At 37.1% G+C, this 22,419-nt stretch overlaps 2 protein-coding genes across 7 annotated transcripts; both read left to right on the top strand.

Annotated features, from left to right (window-relative positions):
- Positions 1-391: 391 nt before the first annotated feature.
- LOC145214535 (uncharacterized) lies at positions 392-5,854 on the top strand. 2 transcript variants are annotated; one of them, XM_080083087.1, is made up of 9 exons: positions 392-804; positions 2,927-3,107; positions 3,520-3,683; positions 4,090-4,380; positions 4,529-4,641; positions 4,824-4,968; positions 5,050-5,152; positions 5,224-5,330; positions 5,395-5,854. In XM_080083087.1, exons 2-9 carry the CDS (start codon positions 2,989-2,991, stop codon positions 5,520-5,522), a joined length of 1,170 nt encoding a protein of 389 aa, XP_079939213.1. In that variant the 5' UTR covers positions 392-804; positions 2,927-2,988; the 3' UTR covers positions 5,523-5,854. The 2 variants fall into 2 exon arrangements, with proteins under 2 accessions (XP_079939213.1, XP_079939212.1); XM_080083086.1 differs by having other exon boundaries at positions 392-2,735.
- A 4,041-nt stretch (positions 5,855-9,895) lies between these two features.
- On the top strand, positions 9,896-20,548 carry LOC145213615 (uncharacterized). 5 transcript variants are annotated; one of them, XR_013856854.1, is made up of 9 exons: positions 9,896-10,104; positions 10,508-10,668; positions 12,427-12,717; positions 12,926-13,062; positions 13,319-13,466; positions 13,617-13,719; positions 13,790-13,896; positions 14,070-14,246; positions 14,539-14,753. XR_013856854.1 is itself a non-coding variant. In XM_080081977.1 (8 exons), exons 1-8 carry the CDS (start codon positions 9,986-9,988, stop codon positions 14,123-14,125), a joined length of 1,122 nt encoding a protein of 373 aa, XP_079938103.1. In that variant the 5' UTR covers positions 9,896-9,985; the 3' UTR covers positions 14,126-14,753. The 5 variants fall into 5 exon arrangements, 2 of the variants coding, with proteins under 2 accessions (XP_079938103.1, XP_079938104.1); XR_013856853.1 differs by having other exon boundaries at positions 14,536-14,753; XR_013856852.1 differs by having other exon boundaries at positions 14,530-14,753.
- The last annotated feature ends 1,871 nt before the right edge of the window (positions 20,549-22,419 follow it).

Here is a 22,419-nt window from a genome sequence, read left to right as displayed (position 1 = left end):
CTAAAATTAAAGCAATGCAAAATTTCCTGCAGTGGCCAATGCAGTGATAACTTGATGTTTGCTTTAGCAATGTTCACATTATGAATCCCCAAAAATTGTATAATACACAAAAACAAAACCAGGACCAATTGGACATTTATTCAAGTAGCACCATATTGTTTGCATTGATCTTCAGTGGAAAGTTGTACTGAAATTGGACCTCTAACCCAAAAGTACATGCTCGAAACATCACCCGAAATCGATTTTTTTAAACAAAGCCCGAAACTTCAAAAAGCCCAACTACGGGACGAATGCTGTGTAATTTAAAACCATGTGGTCAAATGAGGGTCGTAAGTGCAGGAATTTGATTATTTCATCGTGGTTTTGGTAAAAACAACAAGCTACTTTTTTTAAAGCTTTAATTGCAGCTGTACAACAGAATCTCGTAAGATTAAAGTGGTAAGTACGCATGATGTTGCTAGATAAGTCTGAAATGACTCAAACGAGCAGACATTGGTTACATTTTCAAGCGTCTCAAACCAATGTTTCCCAAACATTTTATTTACGCACGTCTATAAAAGCACATTACATTTTTTAACATTGTTTTCACACAGGCCTATGGTGGACGTTTGCCGAGAAGCACTGTTTAAAGGAAACTGCGTTGCGTATTAACCAACACTAGCTCTAAAGCGACATTCACACCAGATGCGGTTGGCGGATAACGACGCGTTTTTTTGCGTTCGACGGGAAACGGTAGGGTATTCACACCAGACAGCGGCATGGCGTGTCGGCGCGGTTTTGGCGAAGGTATCGTTCGAACAACAGGTATGAAGTAGAACTGTTCATTCGTTGGTATAAAGTGTTAAGGTAATCTACAGTAGCACAGGGCACTGCATTTTTGGTGGACAGCCGTAACAAAGCAGTATATGAGTAATAAGTTGGCGATGTATTTATGGCAAACTGCAACTAAAATGTGCTCTGTATTTTGATCAAACACGAATCTGGCAGTTAGCTTGTTCTACAGTGAATGCAATATAATGCAGACGTTTCGACCTATTGACATCATTCAAGAAAAGTAAAACTCTGAAGTTTTCTTTTTGGTACAAGCTTGTTTAAAGTTCGTGTCTCGTGTTGCATATTTCGAGATTACCAAGTGATTTATCTGTTAAGTCAGTAGTGCTAAAAGTGAGTGCCAGCGCCCACTGGGGAGCGTTTATAACAATAAAGGGGGTCACTGGGGAATAACTGGTCAATTGCAAGGCGTTAAACAGAACTGCAACGACACGATTTTGTTTTATCTCTTCAATCAGGTAAAGTAGTTTTTGGTCAAACGTTTTCTATAATTGGCTATCTCTACCTTGAAATCAATGGTTGACAAGCATAAGCCTAAACCGTCATCGAGTTTTTCTATAACGAGGCGCAATTTAAAACCAACAAGCTGTAAAGGGTACAGAAAAAAGTTTTAGAAACATTGACCAAGCCGTCATAAAATCATACCAAAAACATGCTCTAACAAAACAAGGCTGATGGCCTAGAATCACAGACACACTAACATATAGCCTGAGGGAATCAATTATTCACTTGTCGATTATCGCGAGTTGCTATTGGGTTAGGCGTTTTGAAAACCTTTTTTTGTTGGTCAACATTAGTACGAGCTGCAGCAGATAAACAAGTTCTTTGGGATTCTTGAAAGGAAAAAAATTAAAGCCCTTATAACATTTTGAGAGTCCTATATTAAAAATAAACGGGAGCAACTGTACGACTTTGGAAGGCATTTTTCCACACACCCTTGACAGGCGAATTAGTATTTCATTAAATTGATTCTGGGAGTAAGAACAATATCGATCGAAAACACTACAAAGATATATGTTTCTTTAGTTAGTTATATCATAGATAAGCTCTTTACCAATTATATGTCCTGGTATTAAAACTTTTCCACGAGCTTTTGCACTAATGAAGACGTGCAATTACGCAAGCTGTGCAAACGTAGAGACGCAACGAGTCCAGGAAATTGGTCATTTCAGGGCACAAGTCTTAAACAAGCATTGTAGAATTTGGTTGGTTGATAGTCCCAAGGCTGATACTTCAATATTATGATTCATTCATGTTGAATATTGGCATGTAATCTGCTGCACACCCACGAGCAGTAAGGTAGTAATTTTTTTAGAAGATTTTATTTGTGTGAGTTGGAAAGGGGTTATGGCGTTGTGAATGAAAAGTGCAGTTCTTTGATCTGTCAGTTCCGTCGTGCAAGGATTAAGTTAATACCTGCGGCATCATATATACTGACCTACATTTAGTTCCGTAGTTGTTTAAGCAGTGATATCATTCTCGACTTTATGTTTAGGAACACTGATTTGGTTTGAGTTTCATGTTCAAAACGAAATCGACTTGGTTAAACCCACCAACAGGCTTAACTTGACTTAAATTACTAAAATACCAAATCCACATTATTTTCGTAATCCACATTACGTGCATGGCCGAGTTTTTGGATAGTCATTTCGTGTGTAAATACCATATTTCGCCTGAGGCTCTGAACAGCTATAACAGGGTCGGCAACCTTTTTTGCACCGCGGATCGTTTTTGAAAGTGAAATTTTACCGCGGACCGGTCTTTAAAAATCTACAAATATTTAGCAATAAAAACACTTAAATTAGTTTATCATTCCCGGTATACATGGGCAAAATGTTTTAAACCATTCAACGGGAAAAGTTATACGGCCCAGTAACCAACTCCTCGCGGACCGGTACGTCACGGTGAGTCTTACCTGTAAGAAATGGTAGATTTATATGTTTGATATTACCGCAACGGTTTGGCTTAAGTGGTTTCTTCATTAAAGTTGCGCCACCAACCTAATGAGAATCGAACCTTAAAAATTCGAGCATAAACACCTGTTCAAGTCACCGCTTGAGCGAAAATTATCTCCAAACTGTTTTTATATGTGTAGGTATAGATAGACAGAAATGGTGGGTATATAGACGTAGAAAAGTGACACATTAGGAGAAAAGAATGAAACCAGAGAATCTCACAATGTTCAACCTCTCGTTGTGTGGAATTCCCCCATATTGCGACTATGAGGCAATCCGAGAATGTTGGAACACAACCATAAGAGATTGTTCTTTATGCAGGTAATTTTTTTGTCATTTAAACCACATCGCGAAGTAGTGTTAGCATAAAGGTTTGAAATAAGTAAATTAAATAAAAAGAAAGGACTTTTTTGTTTTTGAAGTACCAGAGAGTTGAGAGGTTTGAATCAATGATAGCCCATTGCAAATTTTGTGGTCAATTTAGGTATATTGGATTCGAATGAAAGAATACTGTTGCTAATTTTGAAGCACCTCACGTTGGAAACTCCACTTTACTAGAATGCTAGACAATAAGTATGACTTTAGCAGCAAGGATAAACTATAGAAATATATAAGTTACAATTTATAGACCCCAGCGTTAACGAAAAGCAAAACAATGAACGATGCCTTCGGGGTTTAATAAGAAAGGGTCAAGTCAATATCAAAACAAACACGTTGCTGTTGGTCTCTATAGCAATGCAGGTTCGGATGCAATACTGACGTATATCCTGCTTATGGCAACGTTCATCATTCTGGGAAATTCCCTAGTTGTCGCGTCCGTCCTTGTAATAGAAAGCAAGAGTCGAAAGACGCAAGATCTTGTGAAAACCTCTCTTGCAATCGCAGATATGTTCACAGGTAACAATTAGATGTAACATTTGCACAAAATAAGAATTTAGTATACGACTGTCTAAAATTAATGTTTATTCCCTTACACTATCATAAAATATTACAGGTAAAAGTAGGCTAGAACGTTTAAATGTGGCATAATTGGTCAATGGCCTATCTTTCCCCAGGGGTTTATTGCATGATTAATACAGTGGTAACAGCAAAATAAAATACTAAAAAACATTTTTAAGTTTCTAACAAGCCGAATACTTCAACATGTATTTCTTTGTAAAAGAGTCCACAATTGTCAAATAGTCGGTTTTGCAAGCTAGACAGTTGAAAACAACCACGTTTACGGTTCACTGGGTAACAAAGCTACACGGCATAGTTTGATACTGATTCACATTTTTCAATAACAGATGTTTTTTGACTTTAGGTCTTCACCTATTCGCAGTTTGCGTCCCATATATTGTCCTCACACCTAAACTAACCTTCAAGGAACTCAATGATTACGTCATCGTGCTACGGCAGAGTGACTTGGCAAAAGCAATGGCCCCTGTTCTGATGTTCACATATATTTCATCTCTCTATCACCTATTCTACATGAGCGTCCAACGCTTTATTGCTATCTACGCGCCATTTACATACAGAAATCAATCTAGAAGAAGCGTATCCAAGCACCTTGCAATCCTTTGGGTTATTCTAATCGTTGGGTCAACTTTTTCATGTAAGTTTTTTTTTACTTTTAGATGGGTTGTTGATTCGGTGCTATTTTTGTTATTGTTTTAATTTAAAGTTTGGTATTTGCAAAGTTGACAAAAGCGGTAACCCTTACATTAATAGAGGTTGTGAAATGCTTTTTTACTGTGTTTTAGTGTGGGAGAGCAATTATTTTCAAAACTTCTACAGACCAGAAATGTTTCAGTTTATGACGACCGTCGATCCGGTGGCAATGGGCATTTGTATTGTTCTGCCCTACCTTGTGATGGTACAACAAGCATATTTTTCTGTTTATATAATTAATAGTTTGGTGTCCAAGAAATGCAATACTAAGACTAAGTTTGTAGATATTAAATACTAGACTAATAAAGACTAAAAAAGTGGTCACCGATGTCAAAACAAAACAAGTCTGTTAGCTACATTTTAACAGACAAATTGACGTTTTTTCAGAGTGGTCTTACCTTTGCAACAGCTTGCAATGCTCGAAAAAGACTTCAACGGTCGAGAAGCTACAGAGTCGACTCAGCCGCAAATAGAGAAACTTCGCTGCTTAAAGTCACATTTTGCATGTACCTCGGTTTTACAGTTACTGTAGGTAAGTGAAAATAAACACTCAGGGAAGGTATAGTCTGTGGAAACGTTTTTAATATGAGGAAACAAAACGTACTTTTTCTAGTGCCGGTCGTTATCACCAACGCTCTTCAAATAGGTCAATACTTAACATGTGACACGGTATCTGTTGCCATTTTCGCTACTGTGCACACATCCACGCTCAGCGGGTAAGAATGTAGGCCCTGTCAATTTTTCTGTATGACACAGTTTAGTATACGACAGGACGTTTTCATTTCAGGATTCTCAACGTGCTGATTTACAGCGCTTTTGACCGAACCTTCCGGCAAACCATTCTCAAAGTCTCCTACAGAATACGCGGGAAGACTGAAAGTAACAGCTGCCGAAGTATGAAAAAATATATCTAAAAATTGTTGATGGCATTGTTACAAGATGCGTTGTTTGTCTTTAGACTCCAACAACGTCCGACTTCGGCAATTTTATGCGCGAAACCACGGGCAAAGTACCGTAAAAAGAGTGAAATCTAATGATGACGTCATCAAGCAAGGTGACGTCATGAATGACGTATCGAAATCCTAAGCGTCGCAACAACAAGGCGTTTTATGACTGATCTTGAAAGATGAACGATCCAATTTCGATGAGTTATACTATTCGTTTTTTCCTGCCACAAATACATTTTGCAGAGAAACTGCATCGCACTGTACCAACGTCCTTAAAAGGTCTAAATCGTTCTCTTACAAAGTTGATTCATTAACAAATTCACTGTGACTCCATGTTTATGTACTGTACCAGAATGAAGGGTGATCTTCGAAGATCAGAGAATCATGTAGATAAAGTTTTAGCACAATTATTTTGTTTTTAACAATACATCGTAATACTCGCACTTTAAACTCAATAAAAGAATCATCCAGGTTGTTGCTTTGATCGATAGACTAAAATGAACCTAATTTTGTTTGTTGGTTTAAGTTTGTGCAATAAAAGTAAAAGCCGTTCGTCCTCAAAGTTGTGAAGTATTTATATTTTTCCCTAACACCATAAACAGAAAATTAAGGGAATTTATTTCATTACTCACTATGCTATTAAGACTATAAGGTTGAATAATAATAAAATTGTGCTGCATGGACTTCAATCCACAAATAAATTGAAACCACAACAAGGTTTACATTAGCAAACGTTTATATCATATCTTTGCACCTACTTCGCTGCAAACTACTGAAAGTCGTTGTAAAGCATCAACAGTCACTTTGATCAGGAAGTAATAGAAAATTCATACAACCGTTTACACACCCGTCAAAATGGCAAATTATCCGATTACACACATAGTTCGAAAACAAAAATCCAAAATATTAACAACACTTCATTGATTATACAAACACAGGGCAACATAGGGATTAGCAAACTGTTAGTCTACGTTTCAGTGTCAATGCAATCAAACCCAAGTCTAAATATAAACACATCTACCCCGACGCAGCGAGGCGGTAATATGTATCTCCACAGCTTGTTCTTGTCAAGTTACTATCCCATTCCGAGAAAACCAAGCTGCGTGCAAAAATACATAATAGCCTGCGTTTTATTGGCAAATCATCAAGCGTGCTTTTTGAAACCTAATCACGTTTCTAAGAAAACGCAAATCAGTCTGAGTCTGTGTTGAAATCACACAATGTTGGTTGCAACAATGCTGTTCAAACCAGTGACTTTAAAGAACGAGTTATGGCTAGAAGTTTACATTGAGTACATAACATCTATGATTCGAGCAGAGTTATTAACGATAAAACAATAGACAATATATAAAGTATTGTTTTGCCCTGGGTGCAAAGTGATGTAGCAATCTAAAACAATACGCTTATGGTAGTAGGATAATTGTGACTGAGCACTGTCTGTGTTTACATGCTTATAGCTATTTCGATCAAAACCTAAACTTTCAGTGAGCTTGCATAGTAAATACAATATAATGCAAACGTTTCAACAGTCGCTGTGGACACCATGATAGAAAAGTAAATTTTTGGCAGTTTTGTTTTGTAACAAGCTACTTTCCAAGGGTTTTATACTCAGAGATTACGATATGGTCAATATGTTAGGTCAATAGTGCTAAAAGTGGGTCAAGCGCTCGCTCGCGGGCGTTTATTACAATAAAGAGGGCGCTGGGAAATAACAGGTCAATTGCAAAGCGATAAACAAAAAGCACCAACGCGAAAATTTTTTGGTATCTCTATCAGCCAAAATATAAAACTTGATGAAATGTTCTCATAACATAAGCTAGTGTCGTTATATAAGCCTAACCTAAACTGCCATCGCATTTTTCTTAACGAGGAGCGATTTGGAATCAACAAGCTGTTTTACGGTGTAACAGAAAATAATTTGATTGAACAAACCGCAAAAATGAGTTAATGATCAAAGAGCGCGATGCCAAAAACATGCTGTAACAAGGCTGACGGCCTGGGATCAAAGAAATAGCCTAAGGGAATCAATAGTTATTAATAATTATTCACTTGTCGATTATGGGGTGTTGCTGTTGTATTAAGCGTTTTGAAAACCTCAAAGTGGACACTTCAAGTTTCAACAGGCAAACAAAGGTGGTAAAGATTCTTGAAAGTCACAAAGTAAAGCCCAGGAAAAACGTGTTTCAAAAGGTACACTAAAAAACGGAAGTGGGTCTACAGGTTTAAAATGTTTTTTCCATTTACCTTGAAAAGCAAAGGAAGTATATTTCATTTTGTTGATTTTGGAAGTAAGAGCAATACCGATCAAGGACAAAACTGAGATATGTGTTTCTTTAGCCAGTCGATTTTGGGATAAACTGTTATCCAACTTTAGTCCTAGTTTTACAACTTTTGCAAGTGAAACGTGAATTACGTCAGCTATGCAAACGTAGAGACGTAAGGAGCCCAGGAAATCGGACATTTAAAGGCACAAGTCTGAAACATGCATTGTTGTGTTTTTTGCTCGATAAGTCTGATAGTTGAATATTGGCATTCAACCTTCTCTATAAACCAACTATAAGTTAAGTAGCAAAATGATAAGAGGAGAATTCATTTGTGTGAGTTGAAAACGAGTTATCCGTGTTTTTATACTAGGTGTAGTGCTATAATATGTTGATATGGAATAAGTTTACAAGTGGGCATATTAACCGGTGACATCACATATACTGATCTACATTTAATTCCGTTACGGCTAAACAAGTGATGTCATATCTCGTGTCCATTTTAGGGACATTGCAATAATTATAGCGCTTAATGCTTAGGGAAATTTATGGGGAAATTAATCTGGTGAAATTAATTTGGTAAAAAAATAACATAAAGACTTAACTTAACGAACGAAGTTAAAAGAGTACTAAACCGACAAATTTTTCTTTTGTACAAAGGCCAGTTTATCACATTCGCATGTAAACAACATATTTCGCCTTGGGCAATGTACAGCATTAATAGTCACTTTAATCAGGAAATTGTACCGGGGGTATTGACCTATAAAAAACGTGATGCAACCACAACTACTCCAGAACAACACTGTTGTACAACGACAAGAACCTACAGAGTTTTCTTATCACACTTTTGGCAGTATACTGCCGGTTGCTAATTCACTTTCTTTAGGCATTTGACGGAAGTTGTACTTGCAACTTATAGGGTTTAGTTTATTTGAAAATATGCGATGTGGTCCTTTACAAAACAAACCTAAAACTTAATCATAAAGAAGCACAACGCGAAACGTAGGCACAACGGAAAAGAGCAAAACGGAAAGATATCTAGACTGTCCTTCGCCATAGCTTGGTCACTATGTTACAAAATTTACAAGTCCTGATGTTCGGTTATCCTTTTTCAACACTGCAGTATCAGATAATGGGTTTGAGCTATTATGTCATGCCAATGTCCTACTTCATTCTCACAAAATTATCGATATTTTAGAGTGCCGGAAAAGACGCAATAAAAATCAAAACCGACAACAACGGGCGCTGATGACGCAACAAAAATGTGTCTGACGAGTTGGAACCAAACAAACATTTTTTGGCCTGAGGGGATTAACAATAATTCATTTTCTCTTGGTGATTACCGCGTCCTAGCAATTTTAGCCCGATTGCCTCTTTTTTGAGTGTCATCTGCGGTTGTTGTTGGTTTTGATAACAAATACCACTGATATGAGGTTCGGGTCTGGTAACGGTATAGCAGACATGATGAAAACAGTTTGTAGAGTATTTTATACAAAGTCATGCTGTGATAGTTTTAAACCAGTCTGAAAGGTTCTTACTTTTTATGTTTAAAATAGGTTAGACTTAGTATGACACTAACGTACAAAAATGATATACAAGTGATTTTTTCACACCGCCAGTGAAATTATTACTAGTTAAGAAGTAGTATCTATACTAAGATATTTTGAACAAATTGTCATGGATCTAAATCGTGCCAATATAGGGTGGAGCAAGGGCAGGTTTTGACTTCTTTATACTTTGTTTGTTTTGTGTTTCGGTGACGATCAAAACGTGGGTTACATCACTCGTGCGAAGACGCCAAAGCAGGCCGGAAGTTAATTATAATTAACTTCCGGTATTTAAGGCGCGATCCAACACGAACTACTCACGAATGCTAAAGTGATACTGCATAGCCAATTCCATCAGATCTGTTCGTTCAGGACTGTTTTAAAGGCAGTCATAAATATACATGATGTTCCGTTTTCAGATTGAAAGGAGTTTAGAGTACTGAGACGAAATATAACACTCGTGAAACGAGTCATTGGAATAAGATTAAGCTGTACTTTGTAAACACAAAACGACTGACATATTGCGGCCCTTAATACCAAAACTGTTGTGCATAAGTAACTTCATAGACCGTAGGGCGTTTTGGGGAGTTAATCAAATAACTGCGTTTAATATATATTCGACTTTGAATTATTCGAAGTTATGTACAAGACAACACTATAAGTACTAAAAATAATCTCTTGTTATATTGTTATAAATATAAGTATGTATAGAACCCATAGTCATATGCGCAAGCATGTATAGGAAGAGTTTATGAATGTGACCAGTTGGAAAAGAGATAAAACAAGTTGAAAAAATGTCAGCTGAAATAGTGACAAGAATTAACCACACGTTCTGCGGAATTCCCCCATATTGCGACTATGAGGCAATCGTGGAATGTTGGAACACAACTATAAGAGATTGTCCGCTATGCAGGTAAGCTGTTCCCTTTAGTTCACAAACAAGTTAGTTTACAAACGCAAAGCCAGTTAAAAGAAGTCCTAAACAAGTACATTAGTATGAGAAGAATGAAACATTACATTACTGCAATACACGAGTTTCCGGAGCTAGATTTTTGTTCTAAAATTACCATAAATTGGTCCATTTGTGGACTTGGTAGTTTATTTGGAGAATTCTATAGTCAATTTAGAAATGATAGTAAAAGTTTACAATAGTAGTTTTGATATTTTTAAAACGGTAATTAAACTTACACAAGCTACATATTACAACCAATAGGCCTAAAGGGCAAGGTTCAAACTGACCATTTTTACAAGTACCGCAAAGCTGTCCCATTAAACTCCAATTAGTTGGTTAAACATTACGCTTAATTGGTTCACAGCAATGCGGGTTCGGATGCAATACTGATGTACATCCTGCTTTTGGCAACGCTTATTATTTTGGGGAACTCCCTAGTGGTCGCGTCCGTGTTCGTTATGAAAAGCAGTAGAAAAACACAAGATCTGGTGAAGGCTTCGCTTGCAACCGCAGACATGTTTACAGGTAAGGATTTCTCCAACATAGTAAAACGTCCAGATAAAAAAAATAACAGTTTGATCTTTGCAAAGTTGATTAGGCCTACACTGTGGCTATAGGTGAACAATACTAAATGCAGTCGAAGTTAGCAATTAATTCTAGTAGAACCATACATTATGTACAAGTACTGCTTGTATTATGTGAAGCCAAGCTCTGTAAATGTTCTTTGCGCGAATCACGAAAGCAAGTCTTAACAACCCACGTGATCCTACGTGAAACCCAATTTATTTTCCCTTCTACAAATGTAAAACACCTTACTCGAATCATGAGTTACGACAAGTTCTCCTGTTGCACTTGCTTTAGTGCAAATTTAGCATTAAGTTTTAAGTTAAGTTAACGTATTTTAAGCTTTAGGCATAAATGTAGCATAAAATTTACGGTATTGCGAACTACCTATATGGGTGTCGTCTGTAAGTACAAAAAAGCGTTTTTTTTTCACATATCCTTCATTTTGCCCAACAATTATCGTTTGTTCAAGAACAATGAACGAACAGGTAAATCAATGCATCTAATTGGAGACTTAATTTTGTACATTTTTAATAGCAATAGCCAATAATAGTAACTAAAACAGAGAAACGAGGACTCGATTAAGCCATCGACCCTGTATTGTGCGCGTCTGCTCCGTTAATAAAGCAAAGTTGAAATGAATGGACAGATTTACAGACATATATAAGCTATTGGTGCCAGGCATAATATCAAGTTTGTAGAGCTCTTCTGGCAAATGTAATTTTATTCCGACGTTTCGACGTCCTATACGGGTCGTGTTCATCAGGGTAAATAACACTGAATGCGACAAGTACAGTGTACGACAAAAACAAAGGAAAAAAGGATTGAACGCAAGCACGTCACAACGCAACGAAAAGTTTTCGTTTTCGTCGAAAACACCGCGCGATAACGAATGATTGGGCCTCCAATCTTTAAGAAGGTGTCTGTAGCACGCTGAAAGCATCACGTCTGTTTTGATGTTCATTGTGTTGCCCCGTTGGTGAATATTCCATGACTCAAGAAATAGTCTTTTCCTGTAGTCAGGCTCCCGGGCCACAACAGACGCCGCATTGAGATCAATACGGTGGCCTTGTGATCTTCGCGTCGCTGTTGGCAACATCCCGTTGATGTTCTTTTCGGCGGGTGTTGAGTGACCTTTGGCTTGTGGTACACTCTCGAGTACAAGACACCGTCATCGGTTCTTGTGACTTGAACATCTAAAAATGGAAGACAGTTTACCGATTGGAGTTCCATGGTAAACCGAATGCCTGGTTGCGCCTCGTTGAGATGCCGTAGAAATGCCTCAACCTTGTTCTTAGCAATGACACAAAAAATGCCGTCAACATATCGCCGCCAGAATCTTGGTGGGTTTGCAAATGTTGAAAAGGCTTTTTCCTCAAGCGCTTCCATTGTCATGTTTGCGACAACTACAGAGACCGGGGAACCCATCGCTGTGCCTTGAACCTGCTGGTAAAAGCTTCCCCTGAATGTTAAAAAGGATTAAAGATTAAAGGCCCAATCATTCGTTCTCGCGCGGTGTTTTCGTTGCATTGTGGCGTGCTTGCGTTCAATCTTTTTTTCTTTGTTTTTATCGTACACTGTACTTGTCGCATTCAGTGTTATTTACCCTGATGAAGACGACCTGTATAGGACGTCGAAAGGTCGGAATAAAATTACATTTGCCAGAATAGCTCTACAAACTTTACAGACATATGTTAACTTGCTATTTTCTTATTGCAGCTCTACATCTCTTCGCAGTTTGCGTCCCTTACATTGTCCTTACATCTCAACTAACCTTTCAAGAGTTAAACCATCAAGTCATCGAGCTACGTCAGAGTGTAGTGGCAAAAGCAATGAGTACCGTTCTTATGTTTACATACCTTTCATCTCTCTATCATTTGCTCTACATGAGCGCTCAACGCTTCATCGCCATCTACGCGCCATTCAGATACCGAAATCAGTCATGTTCAACGATTTTAAAGCACCTTGCAGTCCTTTGGGTTGTTGTTATTGTGGCTTCAACATTTGCGCGTAAGTTATCATTTTGCACGAAATTGCATTAAACCAAGCTATAGTCCTCCGTTTACTTTGCGTAGGCAGCAATAGAATGTCGTTAACTTGATAGAACATTAACGACAACCAAAATCATAATTAGGACCTAAGTAAAGTTTATTTGTATGACATTTAAAACAAAACAACGCTGACACAATTTTGTTAAACCATGTGTACTGTGTTTTAGATTGGAAAACACACTTGTTTCAAATCCGATATAAACCGGAAATGTTTCAATTCATGACGACCGTTGGCGAAAAAGAGTTCGTTGTGTCCGATGCTATTGCTTGGAGCATTTTAGTTGTTCTTCCCTACATTTTGATGGTACTGGAAGCATATACCAAGAATAACAAAGGAGTCATATACCTAACGTGTCAAGTCATTTGCGAAGTTGATGTTTTGTTAACGTTGTTGCAAAAGTCTCAGCAAAGAAGAGTAATATATAAGCTATTGCTGCCAGGCATAATATCAAGTTTGTAGAGCTCTTCTGGCAAATGTAATTTTATTCCGACGTTTCGACGTCCTATACAGGTCGTCTTCATCAGGGTAAAGAAGAGTAATAATTCCGACATTTATTCAGAGCGGTCTTACGTTTGCTACAGCATGTAGTGCTCGAAAGCGAATACGACAGTCCAAAAGCCTCAAACGTGTTGACTCAGCTGAAAGCCAAGAAACTTCACTAATCAAAGTGACATGTGCCATGTACCTTGGTTTTACCATTACTGTAGGTAGGCAACATTTGTTTTTACCTGGTATCAGGACAAACACTTAAGTAAAATATTGTCGGTCGTTATAGCAACTAGCCTAGAAGTAATTAGCCCTATCTTATAAACTTGCACAAACGGTATATAGCAAGTAAAACTATTTTTCTTTTTTAGTTCCAATAGTGATCACCAATTTTCTTCTAATGGCTCAATATCTCAAATGCGACAACTTGTCCGCCGCATTTTTTGCCACCGTACATACATCCACGCTTAGCGGGTAAGTAAGGAAACTAATTCCTTATTTTCTAATCAGCAAGTGGGAAATATGTAATGAATTTTCGTTGCAGGATTCTTAACGTGCTGATCTACAGTGCTTTCGACCGAACTTTTCGTCAAACAGTTCGCAAAGTTTTCTACCGAATGTGTGGAAAGAGCGATAGTGACAATTGCAGAAGTAAGTCAACATGCGTAATCGGCAAATATAACTCAACAATCATAGTCAGTATCTTAACGATTCCAAAATTCTGAAAAGCACATCAGGTGATGTAAATTTACCCACCCAGTATACCTCCGAAAAAAGTACGAAGAACCAAGAATAAATAAATTCTCACACCCTACCCTTTCCAGATCACACAAACAACATACGACTTCCGCCAAAGGGAGTCGAAAAACCCAAAATTTAATCGAGCCCAACTTCCCGTAAAACTGCAGAACCAAGAAATGAAATCATGAATCGATGACGACACACAAACAAGCTTATTCTAAGTGGACCATTTTTAAGAATGACTGCGACAATCTCGTTGGGTACTTTTTTATTAAACAAATACACATTACACAAGCAATGGGCGTACTGCATAAAAGCCTGTTTAAAATTCATTTTAACTGTTCTCAATTGATCAACCATGTGTACCTCAGTAGCAACATGTATTTTAAGTTGTAAGACAGTTTGTGTTTAGGCTTGATCCCAATTTTTATCATTTATCAAGTCAAATTAACGGGAACCCTGATGCCTCCTTAACGAGCAAAAAGTTTACACCGACTTTGTTGCAAATGACTTTATTAGTGTCAATTTACTTTAATCAAGTAGTTTTAGCAGGGGTTATGGATACTACTAAAAAACGTGAAGAAACGAACTACATTGGTACGACACTTCGCGGAAAGCCTTTGTTCGTGAATAATTTTTGTATCATATTTCACTGCTCTTGTGCATTTTCGCTTGTGTGCTCCCAATATTTTATTCACTGCAATGAAAAAGCACTGCCGTTCTGGTGGGCGAAACGTCAGCAAAATACAAGTTCTTGAAAACAACAACTAGTATTTTGTTTGTTAAATATGCAAACTGATGTCAGCAAAAGTACAAGTTCTTGAAAAAAACAGCTAGTACCAAATTTGTTAAAGTACGTGGCTCATCAGAAACCTGCGCTGCATTCGGTTGCAAAATCACCTTGGCATATTAAAGCATAACTAGAAACGAAAGCAGAAGGGAAAGGAAGTATAACTGTAATATCCCTGCGCCGTTGATAAGGCACTATATAAGACAACTTTTAGAAGCAGAACAAGGCCAGCATGTGACTTTAATGTTATTTTGTATATGTTTTGGAAAATGTTAACATGCCAATGACTAAATTTGTGTTTCAAAGCAATTCCCAAATTAAAAAATGTGTCTAGTAAACCGCAAAAAGATGTGTTAACAATCAAAACTGATAACAATGATCACCGATGACACAACACAATTGAGGCTGACGAGTTAGAATCAAAGATACACTTACACATCTTAGGAAATTAATAATTCATGTTCACTAGGCGATTATCGCGTTCTGCTATTATTTCAATCATTCTGAAACATCTGGCATGAATTAGGTATATGTGCGAGTAAAAGACTGAAAGAAGTTAGGGAAGAATTTAATGCGATTTCTTGCCAGAATAAGTTTCAGTGCTTCTATTTGAAGTTTAAAATATATCATAGTTTATTCTGAGAAGACAAAATAGTTTATGGGCATGCATGGATTCGGTCCTCAAACATACTAAAACACGGCATAAATGTGATTTCATCACTTATAACATTAGTTGTTGTAACTAATTAAGACGTGTGGATATACTAAGATATTTTGATTTTAAGAATTTTTGTCAAATTATAAATCTTGATTCGTACTTCTGAATTAGCTAGAGCAAGTGTAGGCTTTGGTCATGTTTTGTTTATTGAGTTTTTTGTGCAAAGCAAAACGTGAGTTACATCATTTGCGCGGACGTAAAGACGGCAAAGAGGCCAGAAATGTATTATTTTTAAGGCGCGACAACACATGAATGCAAAAGTGATCTTGCACAGCCAATTCAAACAGGTCTGCACAATTAGTTCTGTTTGAGGGACAAACCTTATATAACGATAAACAGCGAATCTTACAGGATGTTCTGTTTCATTTTTTAGGTAGTTTAAAGTACTGTGACAAAAAAGGAGTTTGTAGTATTTAGTTTGCAAACCTGGTCTGAACGAATTTCAAGGGACTAGAAAGATATATTACAGGCAAAGTAGACATAATTAGGGCCAAGCTTTTGTACTTTTTTGCAATAATGTAAAAAAATATTTTCTTGAAAACAAGTCTTGAAACATACATTTGAATTATTTAAACTCATTTTGTCAAAACGATACCTAATTTAGGTAGTCTAAGATATGTTTGTCACACTGGTTCACCAAACATAATGTCAAACTTTTTGATCATAGTGTAGGTAGGATTAGAACTCATTATCATGAGTGTGGTATGAATTAAAGAAAATGATAATTAAAAAAATAAAATAAACTGCAAAATAATGACAGCTGAAAACGTAACAAGAAATAATCATACGTTTTGTGGGATTCCCTCATATTGCAACTATGGGGCGATTGAAAAATGTTGGAACACAACCGTAAGAGATTGTCCGCTATGCAGGTAAGCTGGATTTTCGTTGCAAACAAGTGAGCCCACATTGTAAAACCGATGCCAGTTATTTAAGGATGCTGCACACTGACATATAAACAAGAAAAATGAAACATAATAACACCAGATATGAATAAAAAAATATAGTTTCCTTTTTTCAGATTTGTGTTCTTGCATAATATTACGTTCAATGGGTCCGCATTATGGACTTTATTTGTAACCTATTTAGAGATTTGGAGGGTTAATTTGGAAATGACAGTTTTTAATTTACAATGATAATTTTGATTTTCCGATTAAAGATAATAAAACATAAGTTCCCCAACCTATTTACATATACGACGTATCTCAAAAAATTCCTATACACAATTCTAGGGTCAAGTCAGTGTAATAGAAATGATGCTTATTTGGGTTCACAGCAATGCAGGCTCGGATGCAATACTGACGTACATCCTGCTTGTGGCTACGTTTATTATTTTGGGGAACTCCCTAGTGATCGCGTCCGTGTTCGTCATGAAAAGTAGGAGTCGGAAAACGCAAGATCTCGTGAAGACCTCGCTTGCAATCGCGGACATGTTTACAGGTAAAGGATTTGTCCAGTACAGCGAAACATCAAGATGTAAAAAAATATGATGATATTCGACTAAGCAATTTGATCTTTACCAAATTGATTACGCTGTGGCTTTGGGTGAACTACTCGAAGAGGCCGATTGGCAAAGTTTGCAATTGATCAGGAGTGGGCAATTAATTAAAAGGGGCCACAAAGAAAACTAACACTATACTATAGTGACTATAGTGCTAAAGGGCCGAACCAACAATCACTTGAACTTCAATCTGCTCAGTATCAATTTCCTCCATTGTAGCAAGCATGAAAAATAACACTTTAGTTTGCAATATTACGCTAAGAGTTAAAACTCGTAACGCAACTTTAATTCCATTTGGAGAATCACATTTCCGTTTTAGTGTTTTACTTTGTAAAAATCAGGGCATTAATGTATTTTTCTTTCTTACATCCACTGTATTATTTTGGACACAAAAGACTCCATAGGCTTTATCGCGTAACATAGGGTAGAACAACTTGTGTTTTATGAAGACTTTGACAAGCATCACTTGTAGCTGTTCGCTTACGCATGTGCGTCAGTAAAGGGTTTTTTTTAAGGTTTGGTTTGGGTGACCGCTAAGTAGTTTTAAGAGACCGCAAGTGTTTCATTTAAATACCAAAAACTGTAGTTGTAGTTGCAAGTCCAAATTTTGGGAAACCGCTGGAGAAATTTGAAAACACCTTAAAAAAACACTGGGCGTCACTACGTAATTGTACATAAAAAATGACAGTTTTTTTAAGTAAAAGCAACACTGTCGTATTTCATGCAAAGTATAAATCGGCCATATTTTTAATTTCCTTGACCTCACGCGGGCCAGACAAAGACAGCCAAGAGGCCGGATGTGACCCGACCGTAAAATGCCCAGGTGTGTCATTGATTATAGTCCCGTATATCACGTTCTCTTGTATTATATGAAACAAGACTCCAAATTCATTATTCATTAGCATGAGGTTAGTATAACGTACTATTAACCTTAAGGCACAACTGTGACATAAAAAAAAACAAGCACTGACGACAGAAAAACACGTGTCATAACTTGTTTCGAACATCCTTTATAGTTTATTCAATCAAACAATTACCGTTTGTTCAAGAACAATGAACAAACAGATAATTGCGTCATAGGGGAGACAATAAACAAAGGAGATTAACTTTACACACTTTTGATACTACCAGTATAGTATAGTACTAAACACACACTAAAAATTGAAATGGGGACCCAATTAAGCCATCGACCTTGTATTGTTCGTTCCTACACCGTTAATAAAGCAAGTTAAAACAGAATGGATAGATTTACAGTCACATCTTTACTTGATATTTTTTATTCCAGCTCTACATCTCTTCGCAGTGTGCGTCCCCTATATTGTCCTTACACCTCAACTAACTTTTTGAAGAGCTAAATCAGCTCGTAATCGATCTACGTCAGAGTGACGTAGCAAAAGCAATGGGCACTGTTCTTTTGTTTACATACATTTCATCTCTCTATCATTTGCTCTACATGAGCGCTCAACGCTTCATCGCCATTTACGCGCCATTCAGATACCGAAATCAGTCATGCGGAACGATTTTGAGGCACCTCGCAGTCCTTTGGGTTGTTGTTATTGTGGCTTCAACATTTGCACGTAAGTTATCGAAATGAGCTTTAATGATTTATTTTTAACTTATTCAGTAAAGCAACACCACGAAGGCCTGAAATTGCGACTAATAATTAGGACCTATGTAGAGCATATTTGTAACAAACAAAACAACACTGACACAATATTGTTAAACCACTTCCACTGTGTTTTAGTGTGGAAACCCGAATATTTTCAAATCCAATATAAACCAGAGATGTTTCAATTCATGGCGACCGTTGGAGAAAATGAGTTTTCTGTGTCCGATGCTATTGCTTTGAGCATTTTGGTGGTTCTTCCTTACATATTGATGGTAATGACTTACAATTTCACTTTCAGCTACTGTATATAGCAGGGATGGCGAACCACTGACCCGCGGGTCACAAAGTGACCCACTTGTAGTTTTAAAACTGATTACTGATTACTAGTTGTAGGGTTACCAGACTCCAAGATTAAAAAGCAACGCAACAGTTAACTTTAGGCCCTTTGCCAGATTGATAATTGTCTTAAAATACAGATTGTTGAGTCAATTGTGAGGCAACAATATGTTTATTTACACGTACAATTTGAAACGATTTGTTGTAACTTTGATGACGCTGTTTGGTTCCACATATTTCTGCGAATCTTTGTTTTCACACATGAATTTCATAAAATCAAGTGCCAGGAATCGTCTCAGCTCAGATATGAGTGCTGCGTGTGTTAAACTGAAAACTACCTAGGATTACAAGACTTGCAGAAAAGATGCAGCAACAAGCATCTTAGCATTGACATTGACATGTAATAAAATATGTGACCCACTTCGTTTTCTTTCCGAATTTCGATATCATGTTTGACCCATTCAACTAAAAAGGTTCGCCATCCCTGGTATATAGCATGTAGAGCGGTTCCTAATCTTTTCCAGGTCGCGCACCAGCTAACAACTTTTCCTATCGCTGCGTACCACTTAAAAGACCTAAACCCTGTTTGAATGGATAGTCCAATAAATAGGCCCATTTTCTCAACCAGACTAGCTTATTTAGCAATTTCAAAATTATGTTCAAAATACGAATTTCACCCGAGCCAGGGCTGATCAGATGAGTTGCAATTTTAGATTGGACTTAAATTAGGTATCGCAGAAGGCTAATCACCTACCACCTGAAAAGCTCCGACGTACCATACTAGCGGTACGCGTGCCACAGTTTGAGAACCACTGGTAGAGAGCTGAATTAATCACGGGATCGTTGCAAATACAAGAAACTTATGGCACATTTCATCAACCAAACTTATCACGGCAAAATAGATAGCATGACATCACAAAATATGTCATTTGGGAATTTGATGTTTTGTTTAACGTTGTTACAAAAGTCCCAGCAAACAATAGAATTAATTCCGACATTTATTTAGAGCGGTCTTACGTTTGCTACAGCATGTAGTGCTCGAAAGAGACTACGACAGTCCAGAAGACTTAAACGTGTTGAATCAGCAGAAAACCAAGAAACTTCTTTAATCAAAGTGACATGTGCCATGTACCTTGGTTTTACCATTACTGTAGGTAGGCAACATTTGTTTTGTCTGGTAGTAGGTCAAACAGCAAAATAACATATAGTCGGTGAACATACCAACTAACTTAGTAGCCGAGTAACTTGCATGATAAACTTGCACGAATGGTGTAAAGCAGGCAAATATGTTCACCTTTAGTTCCAATAGTGATCACCAATTTGCTTCAAATGGCTCAATACCTCAAATGTGACAACTTGTCCGCCGCCTTTTTTGCCACCGTACAAACATCCTCGCTCAACAGGTAAGTAACGTACCTAAATCTAATTTCCTCTTCTGCAATAAAAAGTGGGAAATAATAAATGAATTTTTGTTGCAGGATTCTCAACGTGCTGATCTACAGTGCTTTTGACCGAACTTTTCGTCAAACAGTTCGCAAAGTTTTGTACGGAATGTGTGGAAAGGGCGAAAGTAAAAACAGCAGAAGTAAATTCAACATGTAATTTAGCAAACAAGCATTCCCATTTCGTATCGCTGCGACAACCAAAAGTGATAACTTGTCAAATAAATGACCAGACACAGATTTACCAATCCATACCCGGTATACCTCTTAAAAAACAAAAATGATTTTTTTATATCTTGCTCTTTTAGATCACACAAACAACATACTACATCGCCAAACTGGTTCGAAAAGCCCAAAGTTCAATCGAGTCCAACTTACAGTAAAATTGTAGAACTTTAATATGACATCATCAATCGATGACGACACACAAACAAACGTATTTTAAGTGGAAAATTTTGAAGGATGACTGCGACAATCTCGATGTGGTACTTTTTAGACAACAAATACACTTTGCACAAACATCAGAAATTTTGGACTCTGCGATAGGCGTACTGCATAGAAGTCTTTTTAAAATTAAGTTCAATAATCCGCAATTGATCAAACATGTGTACCTGAGTAGCAACATGTTTATGTTAAAGATGTAAGACAGTTTGTGTTTAAACTTGGTCCTGATCTGGAACCCTGCCTTCTTAGTGAGCAAAAAGGTTCCACAGACTATGTTGCAAATGACTTTATCAGAGTTAATGTTCTTTGATCAGGCAGTTGCAGCAGGGGTTATGGATAGCCTACTATAAAAAAGTGGTGTAACCAACTACATTAATACCACACTGTTGTACAGCTACTGAATTTTCTTGACAAACTTCTTTCATAAGGCCTAACCGATTGCCAATTACCAGTTTTTTCAAATCGTCTTCGTAACTTTCTTATTTGGCTGACTATTTTATCCCTTTTAGCGTTGGCTGTACATGCAACTTATAAAGAGTTTGGCTTACAATTCCACTAAAGTACGTGGGTCACTTAAAACCTGCGTTGCAGTCCGTTGAAAAATAAGCTTGACATATTAAAGGAAGTATAAATGTTATACCATTGCGCCTTTGCTAAGCCACTATATAGGAAAAGTGTCAGAAGCAGAACAAGGCCAGCATGTGACTTTCATAGTCGGTTGCTGTTTTGTATTTTTAACACTACAGTACCTATACAGATAATACGTATGAAAAAATTTAACATGTCAATGTCTTTGTTTTGATTCTAAAAACACTATCGTCATGTTTAGAAAACCGCAAAAAGATGTGTTAACAATCAAAACTGACAACAATGATCACCGATGACACAACAAAATTGAGACTGACGAGTTACAATCAAAGATACACTTACACGACTTTAGGGAATTAATAATTCATTTCACTTGGCGATTATCGCCTTCTGTTATTATTTCAACCATGCATTCTGAAACTGCTAGCATGAGTTAGGTATATGTGCGCGTAATTTTTGAACAGGCTTAAACGAGTTAATAACGAATTCAGTGCAATACCTTCCAAGTATTAGTTTGAGTGTTTCTATTTGAAGTTTCAAATATATTATAGTTTATTTTTAACAGAAAAAAGAGTATATGGCTATACATGGATTCGTTCTTAAAACATGCAAAAATACGGTATAAATGTGATTTTGTATGACATTGGTTATTATAACTAATTAAGACGTGGGTGCCTATCATACGATATTTTGATTTTAAATAAAAAACGTTCAACAATATAAATCTTGGTTATTACTTTTTAAAATTGATAGAGCAAGTATAGGTATTCGACTTTGTTATACTTTGTTTATTGAGTTTTTGTGCAAAGCAAAACGTGAGTTACATCACTTATGCAGACGTGAAGACGGCAAGGGGAGGCCGGAAACTTATTATTTAAAGAAACGACCCAACACGGTCAACCCATGAATGTAAAAGTGATATGGCACAACAAATGGGGGAGCAACGAAAAGGATACTGCAAGTATTTAGCTTGTAAAGCTGGCCTAAACGAATTTAAGGGGCAGG

This window comes from Phallusia mammillata, chromosome 2 (genome assembly GCF_965637545.1).
Source record: "Phallusia mammillata chromosome 2, kaPhaMamm4.hap1.1, whole genome shotgun sequence".
NCBI classification, from domain to species: Eukaryota; Metazoa; Chordata; class Ascidiacea; order Phlebobranchia; family Ascidiidae; genus Phallusia; species Phallusia mammillata.
The sequence above is the reverse complement of the archived record's forward strand: the minus strand, read 5'-3'. Positions and strand labels throughout refer to the sequence as shown.

What these genes read in the sequence shown, in the direction of transcription:
- LOC145213615 (XM_080081977.1), top strand. Translation starts at nt 9,986, where the DNA reads ATGTCAGCTGAAATAGTGACAAGAATTAACCACACGTTCTGCGGAATT. An exon ending in CATACATCCACGCTTAGCGG is followed by an intron (nt 13,720 to 13,789) that starts GTAAGTAAGGAA and finishes TTTTCGTTGCAG; the next exon opens with GATTCTTAACGTGCTGATCT. An exon ending in CGATAGTGACAATTGCAGAA is followed by an intron (nt 13,897 to 14,069) that starts GTAAGTCAACAT and finishes TACCCTTTCCAG; the next exon opens with ATCACACAAACAACATACGA.
- LOC145214535 (XM_080083087.1), top strand. Translation starts at nt 2,989, where the DNA reads ATGAAACCAGAGAATCTCACAATGTTCAACCTCTCGTTGTGTGGAATT. An exon ending in AATCGCAGATATGTTCACAG is followed by an intron (nt 3,684 to 4,089) that starts GTAACAATTAGA and finishes TTTTGACTTTAG; the next exon opens with GTCTTCACCTATTCGCAGTT. An exon ending in CACACATCCACGCTCAGCGG is followed by an intron (nt 5,153 to 5,223) that starts GTAAGAATGTAG and finishes TTTTCATTTCAG; the next exon opens with GATTCTCAACGTGCTGATTT.